Source organism: Nilaparvata lugens, chromosome 1 (genome assembly GCF_014356525.2).
Source record: "Nilaparvata lugens isolate BPH chromosome 1, ASM1435652v1, whole genome shotgun sequence".
Taxonomy (NCBI): domain Eukaryota; kingdom Metazoa; phylum Arthropoda; class Insecta; order Hemiptera; family Delphacidae; genus Nilaparvata; species Nilaparvata lugens.
The window spans coordinates 55,554,186-55,572,591 of NC_052504.1; the positions used below are offsets into that span (position 1 = coordinate 55,554,186).

Here is an 18,406-nt window from a genome sequence, read left to right on the forward strand (position 1 = left end):
TTCATTTGCCTTTGCTTTAATCTGTTCATATTATTGTTATATTTAAACTATTGGTTAACTTGGCCTGACTACCTCGATTTTTATCAGTACTTTTGTTCTTTGAATTATATTCAGGATAGATTATTTTTTGTATTTTTTAGTTCTTATTATTTTTTATTGTATTTATTTTCTCAACTTTAATATATTTTATCTATTGTCATTATTATTTATTAAGTTAAGTTTTGCTTGTTTTGAACTGTCCTTTAGTTCTGTTCTGTGATGCTCCTGCAATGCGAACGTGACCTTGTCAGCAAGGTCTTTGCATGCAGTATTTTATTTCGTGCATTAATTATGGTGTATTTTTGTGAAACAGAGTAGCTGTGCTAGATTACATTTCATCATCCTATAATGAGAATTAATACAATTAGTATTATCAGCAAATTTCATATTTATTCGGTTAAAAAGTTGTCTTAAGTATTGTTTTATTATTCTTATTTGCTATCTTTTTTTAGTTTTGTGCGCTGTTCTGTTGTTGTAAATTGGATGCGAATTAAAGAATCTTATCTTATCTTATCTTCTCAAAACTTACGTAATTAATTTCAAAACTATTCATATTTAATCTAATGCAAGTGAAGAATTTCGTTCCACAATTCGAGACCACATTCAATTCTCTATCATCAAGGGCTTTTTATAAGTTTTCCCGATAACACCAATTGGTGGTAGAATTACTTAAATGGGACTCTAACGCTTAAAACTACGCATTGTGCAGATTAACTTCAAGATTAAGTTAAAGTACATCAAACAAGTATGAGTTATGATACATCATTTTTAAGATCATAAAACGAGCTAACTTTTATACGTAACATTTTTTTTAATGGAATCGTAAACTTTTATCAGATAAAATATATATAAAATCATTAGGCGAAAATTTCCAAATTTTTTAGCTTTGTATGGGAATAACTTCCTCAAGATTAGATTTACGATGAAATGCTATTTATCATTATTTGTAGATCCATTCTTCCGTGAAAGGGTAGAATGAAAGTCAGCTCGATATCTTGATTTGTAGCCGAGATATACGTGTTTTACGAAACCATTGCAGTTTGGATCTTTGGAGGGGTGTATTGAGGATGAGGGGGGGAAGCAAGTGGTGGAAAGATGGGGACTCTGCGGATGCAGGCTATGTACTATGTATACGAACACCCTCCGAAAATTCAGTTTTCCCTAATTTGTAGCAAAAACCCCTGTTTTTTGTCTTCATTGACTGAGCCATATAGTAAATAAATGTTTTATTAAGACAGAGATATCGTAGACAAGCCAAAATTGGTGATATAGTCCGTGAAAGTCCTAGCGGAACAAAACCTAGTTATGCTAGTTAAGCTGTGACATCCTAAAAAAATGGCTGCTGTGACTCAGCTCATAGAACACCAACTATATCCCACTCTGCGACTTGTTCCCAGTCTGTTTACTCAATTTTAAAATTCAATAGAACTTGCAGCGTACTTGTAAATATAAGATGAGAAGTTCATATATCTAAATTATCTATCTGTTGTAGCATTGGAAGTGGTGTTGGGTGCATCATCTATTTCTTGCAATCCTCGAAGCAATCGGGGTGTAAAGGCTTGATAAAACTACTAAATCATAGTTTCTCTTGAAACTTTCCTGAGACATCCATTTGAACCAGATAGTAGTTAATATGTTCGATGGTTATTGAGTTAAAATGTTCAAGATTGTTCAACCCAGCATCCGTACCTCGGTACCAAGCATTTCTGGACACATGTATTGATGTAAATAGGAACTTCTATCACTATTTTGTTGTAAGGCTTGACAAATTCGACAGTCTCCTATGAAACTCTGATGATCTCCATAACTACTGTAGTAATAGATAATTTTAAAACCTGCATGAATTAGTATTTCATGTTTCATCATTTTGGGTAAGTTAACATATTGTTTTTGATCGATAATTTCGATTTTTCCAGTTGGAGAACTATCAAACGCGCTAACAAATGTGAGCAACGAGGATTTCAAGGCGAAATACGGGTTAGATAAGCCAGACGTGAATGATGAGCTGATATTCTCTTGTCGGTCAGGCAAACGCAGTTTGATGGCGTATAGTGCTGCACAGAAGGCTGGATACAACAAGTTAGTATCTTTTCCCATTTTTGTATTCAAAGCAACATACTGTAAAAATCCTACATTTCTCATATTTGAATTCTTTATATGTGATAAATTGCAATTTAAAGTACGTTTGTAATGGTGAAGATGATTTTGATTTAGTTATTTGTGTAACTAGTACGCAAAGTGACACTTTGCTGCACCGAAAGAAACGTTTACGCACGAGCCATAGAGTGTGGAATGGTTTCTTGAGTGCAGCCAAGGAACTTAGCGCACGTATTACACATTGAATTTTCCCTACGGTTACCATTCAATGTGAAAAGTGAGTAATTGGGTGGAGAAAATTGTTGGGTGTCCTATTATTCAACCAAATGTTTGTCATAATAACAAATTTAATGTGATTTTAAAATGAAACTCAAATTAATATTTCCAATCACAATCAGTCCAGTAGGTGGTTCAGACTTTATGATGCGTCAAACATAATTTTCCTATTCCGTACTAATAAAGGCCAGTTCTTTCCTTTATTATAGTTTATTATTATTATTAGCGTTTGGCTTTCAATGGAGGGGAGACCCAAGGGTATTATAGTATAGATAATAGATAAATTTATGATTTATCAGTATCTTTGAATGAGAATAACTTTTGAATGGTTTGAGATATGGTTGTGGGGTTTTCACAATTGATTTTCTCTTGAAATTCTGTATCGAAATCATGTATCACCTTCCAATTTAAAAAATGAAGTTGGATTCAAAATTGCAATTCCAAGAAGGTGGACCAAAATTTTGATGCGACAGAAAATCAGTTATTTTTATTCGAATAGGATCCCCAATCATACCTATCTTCTAATTTCCCTTTAAAAGAAATGTTCAGCTGTGAACAGAATTGGAAATAGGCCTATAACCATCCTCGAATAATTAAGAATCTATATACAACATTTCAAGTTAATCATTCCAGTAGTTCAGACGTGATGATGCGCCAAACATAATTTTCCTATCCCTTACGTGTTTAAGCCAGTTCTTTCCTTTATTATAGTATAGATTATTAAAAACAATATGAAAACATGGAGTAGCCTTTTATTTAAAACATTTCAAGCTCTATTTATGATGGAATTGAATTAAAATACATTTTTTCAACCAAAAAAATAATGAATAAAAAAAAATCATATGAACATAATTATCTAATATCAACTTGTTTATTCTTGCATTTACACTTGAAAATGGCAAAGGGCCGAAACTATTTGTTTAAAATGTTTTTAATAAAAGGGTACTTGTTTTAATATTGTTTTTAATAATCTTTAATAAAATATACAGAGTGTCCCACCAAGGTTAAAAAAGCCGTTAACCATAGATTCTACTCGACATTAATTATAGTGGTTTCAATATTTCAAGAACTCCTCCATTTCATAAGCTTTCGAATGAGTATAACTTCGAAAAAGTAAGTTTGATGATAAAGTGTTCAAAACTGCTATATCTGGAATGAACACCTTAAAAATGAGAAAATTCACAAACAGCATGCATCAAGTGGTGATCCTAAGGGTGAAATCACCTGATTTCTCTCTGACAATATTCACAAGTTTGAATCAACATTTTAAAATTCTACAATGAGATGACTTTTTCAATAACTTGAATTATTTCCTGTACCATAAATCCTGAATAAAGTAACAAGAAGAGTGTATGTTTCAGCCTATTTTCAATTTAGTTTGCAGTGTGCTTTCCAGTTAATTGGCATAATTGATATGTATCAACCTTGGCTAGTAAAGAAGTGTTCGCGTTCGTTATCATGAAATTTACCTTGATTGAGTACTTGAACATGTTATTGGTGTATGGAGAATGTGAATGCAATTAAAAGAGGCAGAGAGTAGGCCTATACCGGAGACGTTTTCCTGACCGAAAACACCCATCTCATAACACATTTTTAAGATTGACAGATGTCAATATGGTGAGGGTCTAGGATCAGTTTCAAGGTAGGTTACTTAATTTCTGAAGCTTTTGAGAATCTTATTCCAAAGTATTTCGAGCAGAATCCTTGAATCAGCATCCGGCGGGCAGCTGGGATGTTGAATGTTTCAAGAATGATAGTTCAAAAAATATTGAAGAAGAATAACTTTCGACCATTCCATGATACCCCAGTACAAGAGTTGAATGAACCTGATACTGTTTCTTGGATGCATTTTGCCACATCTTAGCACAAGATTGAGTTTCAAACATTTTATCGACAGATCACAGATAAAAGTACGTTCACATGAACTTATGTAAATTTTCACAATACACATAAATGGACCTTTTATTTTACCTGCAAGAATAAATGCTAAAGTTTTTATGGACTTTCTGGTCAATGAGCTCACGAATTGATGGAAGACGTGCCTCTCAATTTGAGGCAGAATATGTGGTTCCAGTTGGATTTGGATGTCTGCCTCCCTCATTATGCTAGAAACGTCCGTGGGTGACTTGATAACAATTATGCTTGGCGGTGGATTGGCCGAGGTGGACCCGTAAGTTGTTGGCCACCACGCTCGCCTGATCTTACTCCAATAGACTACTTTTGGGGGTTGTGAAATGTAAAGTTTACAGAGAACCTGTAGAGACCTGGAAGGAACTGATTCTCAGAATTCGATTGACGTTTAAAGTAATGAAGACATTGCCCAACGAAGTGAGACTGGCAACTCGAAGCTTCATGGACGGTAGCAGAAGTTGCATAAACATAAATATGGAGGCTATTTTGAATTCCTGTAAGCAGTGAGCATGATATGTAACTTGATTACCATCTGAATGATTCCATTCTGTTTATTTAATTCTGTCATTCAACTACTTTGAATTATTATTCTATGAATACATTTTGTTGGATCTTGTAAAAGTTTATGAATTATATTTTATATAGGATTTAGGCTATATGCTATGGAAAATCATGCAATAACCAGGTGATTTCACCTGATTATTGCATTATCTGTTGTAGCATATAGCCTAAATCCTATAAAAAGTATTAATCATACACTTTTACAAGATCCAACAAAATGTATTCATAGAATAATAATTCAAAGTAGATGAATGACAGAATTAAAAAACTGATGGCTATCATTCAGATGGTGATCAAGTTACATATCATGCTTACAGGAATTCAAAATAGCCTCTATTTCTGTTGCAACTACTGCTGCCGTTCATCAAGCTTCGAGTTGCCCGTCTCACTATGTTGGGCCGTGTCTTCATTACTTTAAACGTCAATTGAATTCTGAGAATCAGTTCCTCCCTGGTCTCTACAGGTTCTCTGTAAACTTTACATTTCACAACCCCCAAAAGTAGTCTATTGGAGTAAGATCAGGCGAGCCTGGTGGCCAACAACTTACGGGTCCACCTCGGCCAATCCACCGCCCAGCATAATTGTTAACAAGCCACCCACGGACGTTTCTAGCATAATGAGGGAGGCAGCCATCCAACTGGAGCCACATATTCTGCCTCAAATTGAGAGGCACGTCTTCCATCAATCCGTGAAGATCATTGACCAGAAAGTCCATAAAAATTTCACCATTTATTCTTACAGGTAAAATGAAAGGTCATGTATTTTGTGTATTGTGGATATTCACAGCACTAGTTCTTGTGAACGTACTTTTATCTGTGATCTGTCCATAAAATGTTTGAAACACAATCTTGTGCTAAAATCCAATGGCAAGACTGCATCCTTGAAACAGTATCAGGCTCATTCAACTCTTGAATGAAATGAAACTCCTGAATATCATGAAATGGTCGAAAGTTATTTTTCTTCAATATTCTTTGAACTATCATTTTTGAAACATCCCAGCTGACCGCCGGATGCTGGATCAAGGATTCTGCTCGAAATACTTTAGAATAAGATTCTCTAAAGCTTCAGAAATTAAGAAGGGACTCTCGTTCCTTGAAACTTATCCTAGGATTTTGACATCTGTCAATCTTAAAAACGTATTATGAGATGGGTATTTTCGGTCAGGAAAACGTCTCCTGTATACTCTCTCTGCCTCTCTTGAACTGCATCCACACTCTCCATAGCATGTTCAAGTACTCAATCAAGGTAAATTTCATGATCTTTACTAGCCAAAGTTGATACATATCATGCCAATGAAAAACACACTGAAAACTATACTGAAAATAGGCTGAAACATACACTTTGTTATTTTATTCAGGATTTATGATACAGAAAATAATGCAAGTTATTGAAAAAGTCATATCGTTGTAGAATGTTAAAATGTTTATTAAAACATGTGAATATTGTCACAGAGAAATCAGGTGATTTCACCCTTAGGATCACCACTTGATGCATGCTGTTTGTGAATTTCCTCATTTTTAAGGTGTTCATTCCAGATATTAGCAGTGGTTATGAACACTTTATCATGGAACTTACCTTTTTCTTTTTCCAACAATACCCTTAGAATTGAAATTTGACCAGTAGTTTTCGAGTTATTGAGTATTTAATGACTGGAAGTAGGCATATTCTGAAAATATCGAAAAATCGATATATCTCGAAAACTAAGGTCGATAGGAGAAAAGTTTACTGAACATTTTGTGTCAGAAATGTTGTGTAGAATCTATGGTTAACGGCTGTTATAACCTTGGTGGGACACTCTGTATATACAAACATGAATTGCTCCTTTAATAGTATAGGATATGTCTGTATTGTCACCGGATCTCGATAACGGCTCTAACGATTCTCACGAAATTTGAAACATTGTTTATAATATATAAAAATTCCATTGCACTGGGTCTCATCCCTGGGAAAACTCGCAGGTACTTAGTGTCGGTTGCACAAAAGCTGGTTAAATTTTAATACAGGAAAACCAATTAGAGAAGCCGTCTTTTTAAAATGGTCTTCTCTGATTTGTTTCACGTGAAATTAATCAGGATTAAAATTTAACCTGCTTTTGTGCAACCGGGTCTTTGTGAGTGAGATTTTTGCATTCCACTGGCAATTAATCTCAATTCACTGTGTTCAGATAGAACCTTTCTGTATAAACTATAAATGTATTACAATCTCTTCTTTCGTAATAATTTTCTATGCTTTTGTACTCCAGAGCGAAGCTCGGTCCCCCGATATATATTATTATGCAGCCGTACATTAGCCACCACAACTGTAGCAGATATGTTTTTCAAAATATTGTTATTGAATATTAATTCGGAATTCTATTTTTGTTTCAGTATTTACAACTATTCTGGCGGTTGGTTAGATTGGGCAAACAATTCTGCTTCTTGAAGGTTTGTTTGGCATCTTTTGTTGAATTACTTCAAAGCTTCAAATTTTAGTTCAATAAAGTACAGGGTTGGGCAGTTACACATTCACTTTTAAACGAAACTCAAAATTTATTTTTTAGTGTGTACCTTGGATGTTGTCATTATAAAAATTAAAGACGAAAAAATAAAAACAATGATTATTTATGTACGAAAAAGAACATCTGTTAAATGCTACCCAACCCTGTACAATAAAGTTTTATTAATTTTCTGTTGCATTCGTGCATGCTGAAAGCTCTTCTCTATCTGGAAGTGTGAGATGTTTCCTTTGCAAAATCGTGACAAGGGATGAAGAGAAATGCCGTTTTTCTTCAATTGTTCTAAACTTCCAACTGGATGCATTTGATTTCTCATTGAATATTACTTCGATTTTCATACACAAATCTAAAGATAGCTAACTGCTAAAAAATAGAGCGGCGAAGGTTGCTGAGAGGTTTCTAAATAATGCATCTAGATTGAAGCTCTGATATATTTTAAGATCGTATATTTCTCCCGGATTTCTCTGGGTAAAAACATAGTGGAGCAGCCAAGATAGAGTGAAGCGGGGATTGAAGCTGGAGTTTCAATCTACCCTCGCCACCTCACTATGTTTTCACATTAACAAAGAAGACGCTATTGTTGGCTGCCCTGTCGGTTAGTACAAAACAGACTAAGATTTTATTTAGAACATATTCTTATGGTTAAACGTCTGTTTCCTAAATTCTGTCCTAATTGTAATTTTGAATTTTATTGGATTTTTCGTACCTTCTATAATTTTTTGACTAGTCTCCTTTTTTAGTAAAAAATATATTTTTCAGGTTTGGCTGATTGCTTAGAACCATGTAAACGAGATAACTTCGATGGAATGATGTAGACTTGAAGAATATCACACAGCGGGACGAGCATTGACAACACATTCAGTTTGGAGGCACCCAGCAGTTTTTGATTATGGTTGTATTTGTAAGCAAAAATAATATATTATAGTAATTCTAATAAAACGACCTATTTCAAAATTTGTATCGCAGGAACCTATCCATCTATATTTATCCTCTTCATAATAAGTGACCAATAATGATAAAATACAATTCATAACTGTAATTCATAATTACAGTCATTTTGGACTGTCGAATAAATTTGAACCGTTTTAAGGCTTAAGCCTGTGGTAATTTTCTGAAAGTTGTGTTAATGTTAAATGATCGAATAAAAAAATAATCTTAGTGATATCACGGCTGATATCATTAACGCACGAGATGGCCCATGGTTTTCATTTTTCAAATGGTAGCCAATGCCATATCGGCGTGCGATGAAATGAGTGAATCATGTTACATGATCGGCCGCAGATTTGAGGAGATTGTTCAGGATGAGGTTTGCTTTGTGGGAGGCAGAATCAAAAACAGCTTCAAATGGTGTGACCAAGAGGAACACATTCAGAGGAAGCTCTCAAGTGTACAAGCTCTCATTAAACATACTGAGGATTATGGAAGCAAGGTCTATAGAAACAGTTTGTACATACCTTGGTGGTTGGTATAAAACACTGTTGAGAGGTTTCCATAGTTATGGGATTCCAATAATTGAATACAGTGTATAATGTTTGGGAGTGGAATAATGCACCTAAATTCAGTTTTTTTTTTAAACAAAAGAAAGCCCTCAGAAATAATGACAATTTGAAGCGATGGGAATCTTGCAAAAGTTCTTTCAAGAAATATGGAGTACACACCGGCGTTGTTTTTGTAGAAATTTTCACAATGATGTTTCACGATAGACGCAACCCAAGGTTCAAGCACATGGTAGTGAAACATAGGTAAATTTTAGGTCTTCAAACTTCTATGTTGGTAGAAGTGTAACGGAAAAAATAATAAAGTGCAGGTTAAAGAGAGCTAGTCATTCATTGGTGCTGTTTTTGCTGCCTCAGTATTTGTAGAAATTTCCAAAATGATGAAAAATAAGCAAGTTGACCTGCATTCTGTTTTTCGGAGATTCATTGTATTGAAGGATGTTTCACGATGGACGCTACCCAAAGTTCAAGCACATGGCAGTAATACAAGGTAAAATGTTAGGTCCAAAAGACGAAATATTTGGGGTTCTTAGAGGTGAAGTTGCCCTCTGGCGTGTCAGCGAATTTCAGATTCGAATTCACCTCCCCAAACTACATATTAAACCGAAAAGAAAAATTTCGGATCTGTTTCCTGAAAAATGACCATTTGACTGGATAAGTACCAAGTACCCATTTGAAGTTTGAACCCCCAAGTATAAGTTTAAGTGGCAAGTGCACATTTAGACAGGGAATGTAAGCGGCACGTTGAGGAGGCATGTGTGTGCCGCTTGTAACATGCCAGATGTCTATTTTCCCTGCATTCCCTTTTTAAAAGCCCCTTTATTCGAAAATAGCTCTCATGGGTTGAACCATTTTATGCACTAATAAAATGATATAAAAGGTTACTGTACTGGATGAATACTCGTTTTATTTTCTGCTTCAATTGAAACTAGACAAAACACTGCTGTCTCAATCACTGTTACCTCCACTTCTTATTGAGCTCAGTGTGTACGTGCCCCAAGCATCGTGCCAGCTCTACATTCTCTGCCAATTTCTTTTCCGAATATTGCATTGTTTGCTCTATCCAATAAATAAATAAGCCTCTTTTCACAAGCATAAATAATTTTTACTCTATCGAGTTTACATACATAAATGTAATTGAAAAGTGTTCCATGGTTTTAAATTATAATGAATATTGTTTGTAATTATTATGTGTATTGAAATTTGTATGACTATTGACAATGTTATTTGTTAAAGCATATGACATGTATAAATATATAGATAAATAAAAAAGCACGAAATAGAGCCGGGTGAATAAAAACTAGTAGAGTATGTTATTACATATGTAAATTTTCGATTACTAAGATATTGCAAGTCTCTGGGGCGCTCTAAGTGTCTGCAAAATAAGGTGAATATAAAATAAGATCAAAACGCTTCCGACATGAATTTCTTTTATAATTTCAAAAACTCAAAATAATTGTAGACATTACAGCTAAACAAGGGAACAAAATAGTTAACGTTATTACTTCACATAATTATATTTACAGAATAGTCTCACTTTTCACCATCGCCAGCATCTAGAGCAGCTTTCTTCAGATTTTTCTCGAACACTTTTTGCGCGTTACAGAAGCCCTGCTTGGTCTTGCCGAATGAATTTGGGCCTGCCGACGTAGGCGTTTCCCTGACAAAAAAAACATACAAATAACATAATTAGACAAATGTACAAGATTTGATTGATACATCAAGTTTGAATTTGGATCTTCTCAGTTTCACTTCAAGAAACCTTCCAGCGTAAACCAACGTCGATTCCCTAACTAAAGTACTTGTTGCATCTCCTCTACTATAGTGAGGTCCACGTTATAATAGCAGTGAAGAAAGATGGTAGAACAGGGTTGCAGATTCTCAGACTGTACTAAAAAAATCATGATATTAGAATTGATTAATAGAAATGAAGGGTTATGGAAAGGAGATGGGGTCGTGCTACCTGTTCACTGGGTATTGTACAATAAAGGCTCAAAGAAGTTCATCCTCCAGCTCTCGACTACCATACCCTATTGTCCTCTGATTCCGCTTGATTGCCCTTACTAGTGACCCTTTCTCGTTTCTAGAAGGCACTTACAGCTGGTAGCGAGCACCAACTTATCAATTACTCTACACCTTAAATCTGTTACTTGTATTTTCTAGAATTATTGATTCTAAATCAATGATTAAGTACTTGTAATTGTATATTATTCCCAATGGTTCATTTGATGAAACTCAACTTGCTCACAAGCTGTATACAGACCAGAGAGGAGTTACAGACTAAGTTGAGTTACATACAATTCAATAATTATTGAACGTACTATTTTTTGGCGTCCTTTTTGTCAAAACCCATGATTATCTATGTAATGTGTTTAGTCTCATCATGTACACTAAATATATGCTCTAGGTTTTACTAAATTTGTACTTATTCAATCACTGTAGGCTACCGCTGGTTTACAGCTAAAAGTGCATTTAACGAGCACCTCAATAGTTAATGATTCGGCTATTTTGACTCAGTGTGACCTGACTCAGAAAAATGTATGACATGAGTCCACTTTGTGAGGCATCCTGTAGAGTTCTCTAGTGTAATATTTGCAAAACTACAGCCATCCGTAATGTTTACCATGTTGCCAAACCGTTCCTCTTTTTGCTCACCCTTCGGATGGAAAGGCATTGTTAGAATTCTACTGAAGAAACACTCTAGACTTGAAGAAACACTTTTTTTCCGGTCTTATAACTATGAAGGAAGACGGTTTTCTCAAGACGTTTTTATCAACTAACTTTCGTTCTTGTCTGTCTGGCTCTCTGTCTGTAACATACAACTTTTTTAACACAATTTTTGACCACTTTCCGACTACCTAGAGACTTGAAATTTTCAGAATAGGTTAGAACTTGATGACAATTAATCCTCCCAATAGTTTTGTAAACTGACTAACTTTTTTGTCCTTTTGGACAAGAAAAAATTTTTTCTCAGGAATTCATCATTCCATTTTGATAATTTGTTACCATACAAATGAAAAAAAATCAGAAGTGCCACCAGTAAAATGTTCCCAAAACGGCTTTGCACAGCCAAGTAACCAGACTGGTCCACCTATATATTCCTGGGAGTAAGAAATTTGTGATTCCTTAGCAATAGGCCACGAAAATGTCGAAATTTGATAACGATGGGCGACCGCTGAAGGATCACTAGAACTCCAACCTGGCCATCCATTGTTTTCGGCGGTCACATCTCGTTTCCAAAACCCGAAATGAAAATAAACCCATATACATCCTTGGTAAATTGAGAATCTTTATGTAAAATTGCAAATCATTCAGTTCATTTAGATCATAAGTGATGATGCGTCAATCGTGCTTTTCCTATCCCGTATAAATTAATTCCTCTCTTTATTAATAAGATTAATAAAGAAATATAAATATATTTGTTGTTGATATAACGTTTATAAACATATAAGGAACCTATATAATAACATACACACTTATTTCCAACATTTTAGACGTATGTTCATAGTGGAGCCTGTTTTTTTCATTAATACTCGCACAATTTTGTTTTAGCATGTCTGTTGACACTTTATGGAGTACGCCTACGCTAATATTTATTTATTTATTTATTCCTTGAAAAAGCATTACAATAATTCACAATTTAGAAATATAACAACAAAATGAATCAATAGGAAATACAAATAAACATAAGGAACTACTTCCCCAAAAGAGCAAGCTCGAGCTTGGGGAAGGAGCAGCCGTACTTTGACTACTTACTTATTATTAATTAACATTACAGTATATACATTAACAACTAAAATCAAATCCTTTCAATAAACAAGATAAATCAGTGATGCTATAATAGATCAATATATTTACATACAATATGTGTTAGATGCAACAAAATTTGTAAATTATAATAATTATAATAATGACCTGATATTGCCTAGCCTAGTGTATAACATGATATAAGATGTGGTACAAAATGAAATCTATTCAATTGGAATAATTACTATACTAATCTAATCCAGAAATTCTCGGCACTATCCCAGCCATGAGAGCTAACCAGATACTTTTTCAAATGTAGTCCAAAGTTTTTTTGGGCGAGTAAACCTCTCAAATTACTTGGAAGAATATTAAAAAATAATGGAGATAAATATATGAAGCTACGCTGACCAGCAGTAGTCAATAATCTAGGAACAGTAACCAGACCTGACTCCTCCCGTCTTGTAATAGCACAATCCGTTCTATTAATGAAATGAAAAAGTGATAGCTTCTTATAATATAATATGATGTGTTTCAGGTATATCCGTCTAATCGGTAGAACTGAAAATTCCAAAAAAGCCAATCTTGTTGAATACATTCTATTCTTTTTCAGAATAATTTTTAATATTAAATTTTGTATTTTTACTGGTTTTAGAACATTTGTATATGCACCACCCCAACCCACAATACCATATTGGAGCAATGACTGTGCCAGTGCATAATACACCATCTTCATGACTTTCATAGGCAAAACAGAACGTAATTTCACAAATAAATAAATAAGTTTTCTAGATCGTGTAGTAAGCTGCGACAAATGTACATCCCACTTTAAATGCTGATCAACCATTACTCCAAGATATCTGATACTGCTAACCTTCTCTATTTTATTACAATTAACTGAACACCCTAAATCTACATGACTAAGACAATTTGGAGAATGCAAAACAAGTGACATATTAACTGGCTGATTCTGTATATTCAAGGAAAAAGAGATGTATTTTGTTTTGGACAAATTCAGAGTCAGTTTTCTTCTATCAAGCCATTTTTTTACTTCTCCCAGTCCCCTAGCAGCTGAGTCATATGTGCTAGCCCAGTTTTCTTCATGAAAAATTAAAACTGCATCGTCTGCAAATGACAATATTTTCCCATTGATTAAATTAAGGTTACAAAAGTCATTAATATAGATCAGGAAGAGGCAAGGTCCAATCACTGTTCCCTGCGGGATTCCCATTTTAACAGATTTATATTCACTAACAGTGTTATTGACTCTAACACATTGTTGCCTATTCTTTAAATAACTGCAAAACCATCCAAGTGCCACATCCTCAAGACCAAGGCTACGGAGACAATCAAGTAGACGATCATGGCAAACTGTATCAAAGGCTTTTGCAAGATCAAGAAAAATAGCTATTTGTCTCCTACCTACATCCAAGTTTAAGATTGTTTCTTGAACAAAAGCAGCAATTGCTTCCTGTGTTCCCATCCCCTCTCTAAAACCAAATTGATTTTTTGACAGAATATTATTCACTTCCAAAAATTTATGTAGCTGTCTCTTTACACATTTTTCAATTATTTTAGCCAAATTCGAAAGTAAACTTATAGGTCTATAGTTGGTAATTTTCCTTTTGTCTTGTGATTTGAATATTGGTTTTACTACAGTTGTTTTAAAAGAATCTGGAAAAATACCTTGTTCAAAACTTACATTAATAATGTGTTTGAGTGGAGAGGCAACAATACTTTTAACAGATTTTAAAACAGATACAGTAATGCCATCATGACCAGGCCCAGATGCACCTCTAAGACTCTCGATCGCCTCCACAACCTCAGTCTCTGATACATATTGAAAAGTAAAATAATCTTGCGGATTGTGGGGATTGTCTGGTTGCAAATCATCACCAGGCTCACTAGGAATATTTTGTACCATTTTCTCTCCTATAGAGATGAAAAAATCGTTAAAAGCATTAGCACATATATTGGGATTATCCCTAGCACTATAGACATTACCATCAATTTCAATTTCTTCCAAACACTCCTTCCTTATTTTACAACCAGCTACCTCCCTAACTACATTCCAAGTCCGTTTTACATCATTTCCAGCCTCCTCAATATGGTTAATCTTCGTTGTAATATTCACTTACAACAATTCAGTGTATGAGGCCACTTTTTTACTTTTCTAGATTTCCCCATAGGAGAAGAAAATCTGTAGGCGTTAAATCGGGAGACCTTGAGGATCATAGAGATTATACACTTGTTGTTCTTGGGAAAACTACATTTTTTCGTTATCGTAATATCTGAACAATACTACAGACCTGTTGTAAACTGTACGCACAATGAATGACTTTACATTTATGTTGTATTATTAATTTATTGTAAGTGGTGCTATCTTGCGGTAGCCACTAGAACAAATATGAACACCCACTATTTTTACAGACTCGTTTATAGGAATGTGCGCAACTTGATGAATGCACTGTATAAGTCAATAATATGATAAAGATAACTTGATGAAAATAGAAGTTTACAGACTTCATATTATTGTGGGGGATGAAATTATTTATTTGAATCAAACAAAAAATAAATGATAGAATTTGAAGTTGAAGAATATTTAATGATATAATTCTGAATAACATTATTGTGATTTAATAAAATGAGCCATCTCAAGCGAATAGTCAACAAATGGATACTTAGTGTGAATAGTGAGGAAATGGAGAATTATATTATAGTATCAATTTATTCTGATTGATAGTGGTCGAGTGGTGTGATAAGATCGCAAGTATACAATAATATTAAAAATTAATATAGAATATGAATAAAAATGGAAATAAAACATAAATAGGGAAGTTCAAATGAATTTATAAGAAATTTAATGTGTACGGTGTGTTGACGGATTTCGAGTGTATTTGGGATATATCTCTTCTAGGTTTAATTTATTGTAGTATCCTAATACCATTGATTATCATCTTACGTCTGTAAGTAATATATCTTGTAATTAATAATTATTATTGCTCAGTTTCATTTGTTTTGGTAATATATTATGATTTAGTGATTATTATTGGTTGAAATTGTTTTGTTTTTCAATTGTATTGTATCATTATCATATCTATCATTGCATATTTAAGTATATGAAATTGTGTTCCTCGCACACAGGCTTTGCCCATGTGAGGAACCTTCTCAAAGTTTTGTATATGTATATTGTATATTGTTTGTACTTTCTAAGAAGAAGAATGAAGATAATTTCAATTTCAATAATGTCATTTGAAATCAATAGCCAAGTGGGAAGTGCTAGAAAGAGAAGAATATAGTGATGTAGGACGTAGAAGGAGAAACAGTAAAAGAAGCCTTGAAGAAGGATAGAATGACTTATTTGATGAAGTAGCGAAGTTTGGGCAATAATATTGATTTAAAAAAAAGAGTAGAAATTTAAGGACATAAATACACGAAGCGTTTTTCCAGATGAGTCGACACGGCAAGACAGGACAGAAAGCTTCCGATTGACTGATTGGGTTAGCGTATGAGCGAGAATGAGCCAATCGCAGAGCTTCCTGTCCTGACGTGCCATGCTGATTAGTCTGAAAACCCCCTCATGTGTCTCTGCCCTAATTCAATTTAATCTAAAGAAGACTGTGGCTAACATTCATTCTGAATGGGAAGAATGATTCAAGTTCACGCAGGAAACAATGGGTCATATGAATAAAGTTGAGCATTTGCTTATACTTCTAAAATATGGAGCATTTGCTTCATTTTCTATGAATAAACGTGAGCTAAACCTTTTGCTCATGCTCATCAAAAAAATAGTTTGAGTATTTGCTCAAAAGTAAAAGCTTATACTAAAAATTGTATGAATAAACTAGAGCATTTGCTCAACTTTTGAAGCAAATGCTTCAAAAAAGGTGAGTATAGTCTAGAGCAGCTTATCACCTTTTGCTCATAGTAAAATGGCTCAACTAATTCGTATGAGGAAGAGGAAACTATACCAGATACGATCACAACCAATAAATGAGAACTATAAAACTCTTTTTGGATTCAACCATGATATAATATCACCATTATTCCTACAAAAGAATAAATACAAAAGATAGCTATGTGATATAAAGATAGCCATTACAAAATAGAAAATAGGCATTTAAGAAGATGAGAGTGTAGAAGATAAGAAGGCTATTGATATTATAAGATTATGCTGAATATTATTATAGAGATGACATTTTTAAACGCTATTATTTCAAAATTCTAAACTCAACTAACTAACCTAAAACTCAATTCATAAATAGAAAACAGAGCAAACGACGCAAAAACAAGCGGTGTCTCCTACTAGCATATTTAGCGCTTAAATGAGCTATAAAAACAAAGTAAGGCCACAAAGGCGAACCAGATGATGAAAAATCTTTAAAATACGTGAGCATTTGCTCCAGAGTACAGGAGCATAAGGTAAAGCTTATTCATATAAAAATGAGCAAATGCTTATGCTTCTACGTAATGCTCATGAGCAAAACCTTATGCTCATGCTCATGAGCATATGCTTTAGTTTTATTCATGTGGCCCATTATGAGTGATGATTTTGTGCGTCAACATAAACAAGAAGAATCATGAGTGTAAGTAACTCTCTCTTCTTTATCTAACCCAATGTACCGTTATCACAGCGTTGGGTGGTCTGCCTTGTGCCCTGGCCTCCATGTATTGGCGAGGCTTTCTGTTTTCATCCATTCTCAGGAGATGTCCATACCAGGAGAGTATCCGTTCATCGAGTGTTGTTTTCTTCTTTTATGCGGTCATTTCTCACTCTGTCTCTTTTTGTTTTTTCAACTATTCTTCGAAAACATTTCATTAACAACGCATTTATTTGGCTTTTCTCTTTTTTATTGACTGTCCAACTTTCACTTCCATACAATAGGATGAGCTCAATGATTGAAACATAAACTTTTGATTTTACTCTCCTACTCACCTCAGCCTTTTCAAAAATGCTTCTACTGAGTGAAAAGTTTGCCTGTAGTGATGTGGATCGGGAATATTCCCAGTGGGAAGGAACTTATGATTTGGCAATATTTCCGAGGTAAAGAAATTTTGGGAATTTATGGGAACTTGAGGGAATTTATAAAATTGTTCTAAAAATAATTAAAATTGATCAATCCCACTCATATTTTACATCAATATAATCAATAAATCATCATTCTATTCGATATTGATCAATCTCAGCCACATTCTACATTGATATAATCAATAAATCATCAATCTTTGAGCCTGTTTTTGCTCACTCACTCACTGTCTTTTTACTCGTATAGTCCAGTCAATGTAAGATTATAGAGGGGAAATTTTGGAACACAATTTTTGACCCCGTAGCTCTTTCAAGGGTAGTAAGAGGGTAAACATATCAAAAGTCCTCACTCCTACCCCCTGTGCTAAGGTGGTGGGGGTGGTTTGAAAGTGCCATATTATGTGTTTTGCATATATCTCGAACAATATGCGCATTTAGGAAATTTTTGTTGAACACAATCATAATATTAAAGCTCAAAAGTTATCCTACAAGTTTCATTTCTAATAGGGATGGGTATCGATACATCGATGTTTAAAAACATCGATGTTTAAACATCAAACATCGATGTTTACTGTTCGATGTTTTTCACTTATCGATGGTTTTACCTAGACATCGGTCATCCGATGTTTTTCCCAACTAAAAAGTAAAAACAATTCTAATTTTTTAATTTGATACAAGTTTTTTTTTATTTTTTTGTTTGAAGAGGATTATCTTGAGAGCAATAAGCAATAGTAAAAGAATTACAATAATTATCTCTATCAT

General features: G+C 34.1%; 1 protein-coding gene and 1 non-coding gene across 2 annotated transcripts in view; one reads left to right on the forward strand and one right to left on the reverse strand.

The window, feature by feature from the left end:
• Window positions 1–1,866: 1,866 nt before the first annotated feature.
• Window positions 1,867–8,336, forward strand: LOC111047737. Its single transcript, XR_005572399.1, has 3 exons — window positions 1,867–2,118; window positions 7,251–7,307; window positions 8,138–8,336. It is a non-coding gene; the product is annotated as an uncharacterized LOC111047737 (transcript).
• A 1,950-nt stretch (window positions 8,337–10,286) lies between these two features.
• Window positions 10,287–18,406, reverse strand: part of LOC111047729 (PEST proteolytic signal-containing nuclear protein) — a 34,027-nt gene continuing 25,907 nt past the window's right edge. Inside the window, exon 4 of the mRNA XM_022333559.2 lies at window positions 10,287–10,534. Coding sequence (XP_022189251.1) covers window positions 10,408–10,534 — 127 coding nt within the window. The 3' untranslated portion in view covers window positions 10,287–10,407. The remainder of the gene's footprint in view (window positions 10,535–18,406) is intronic.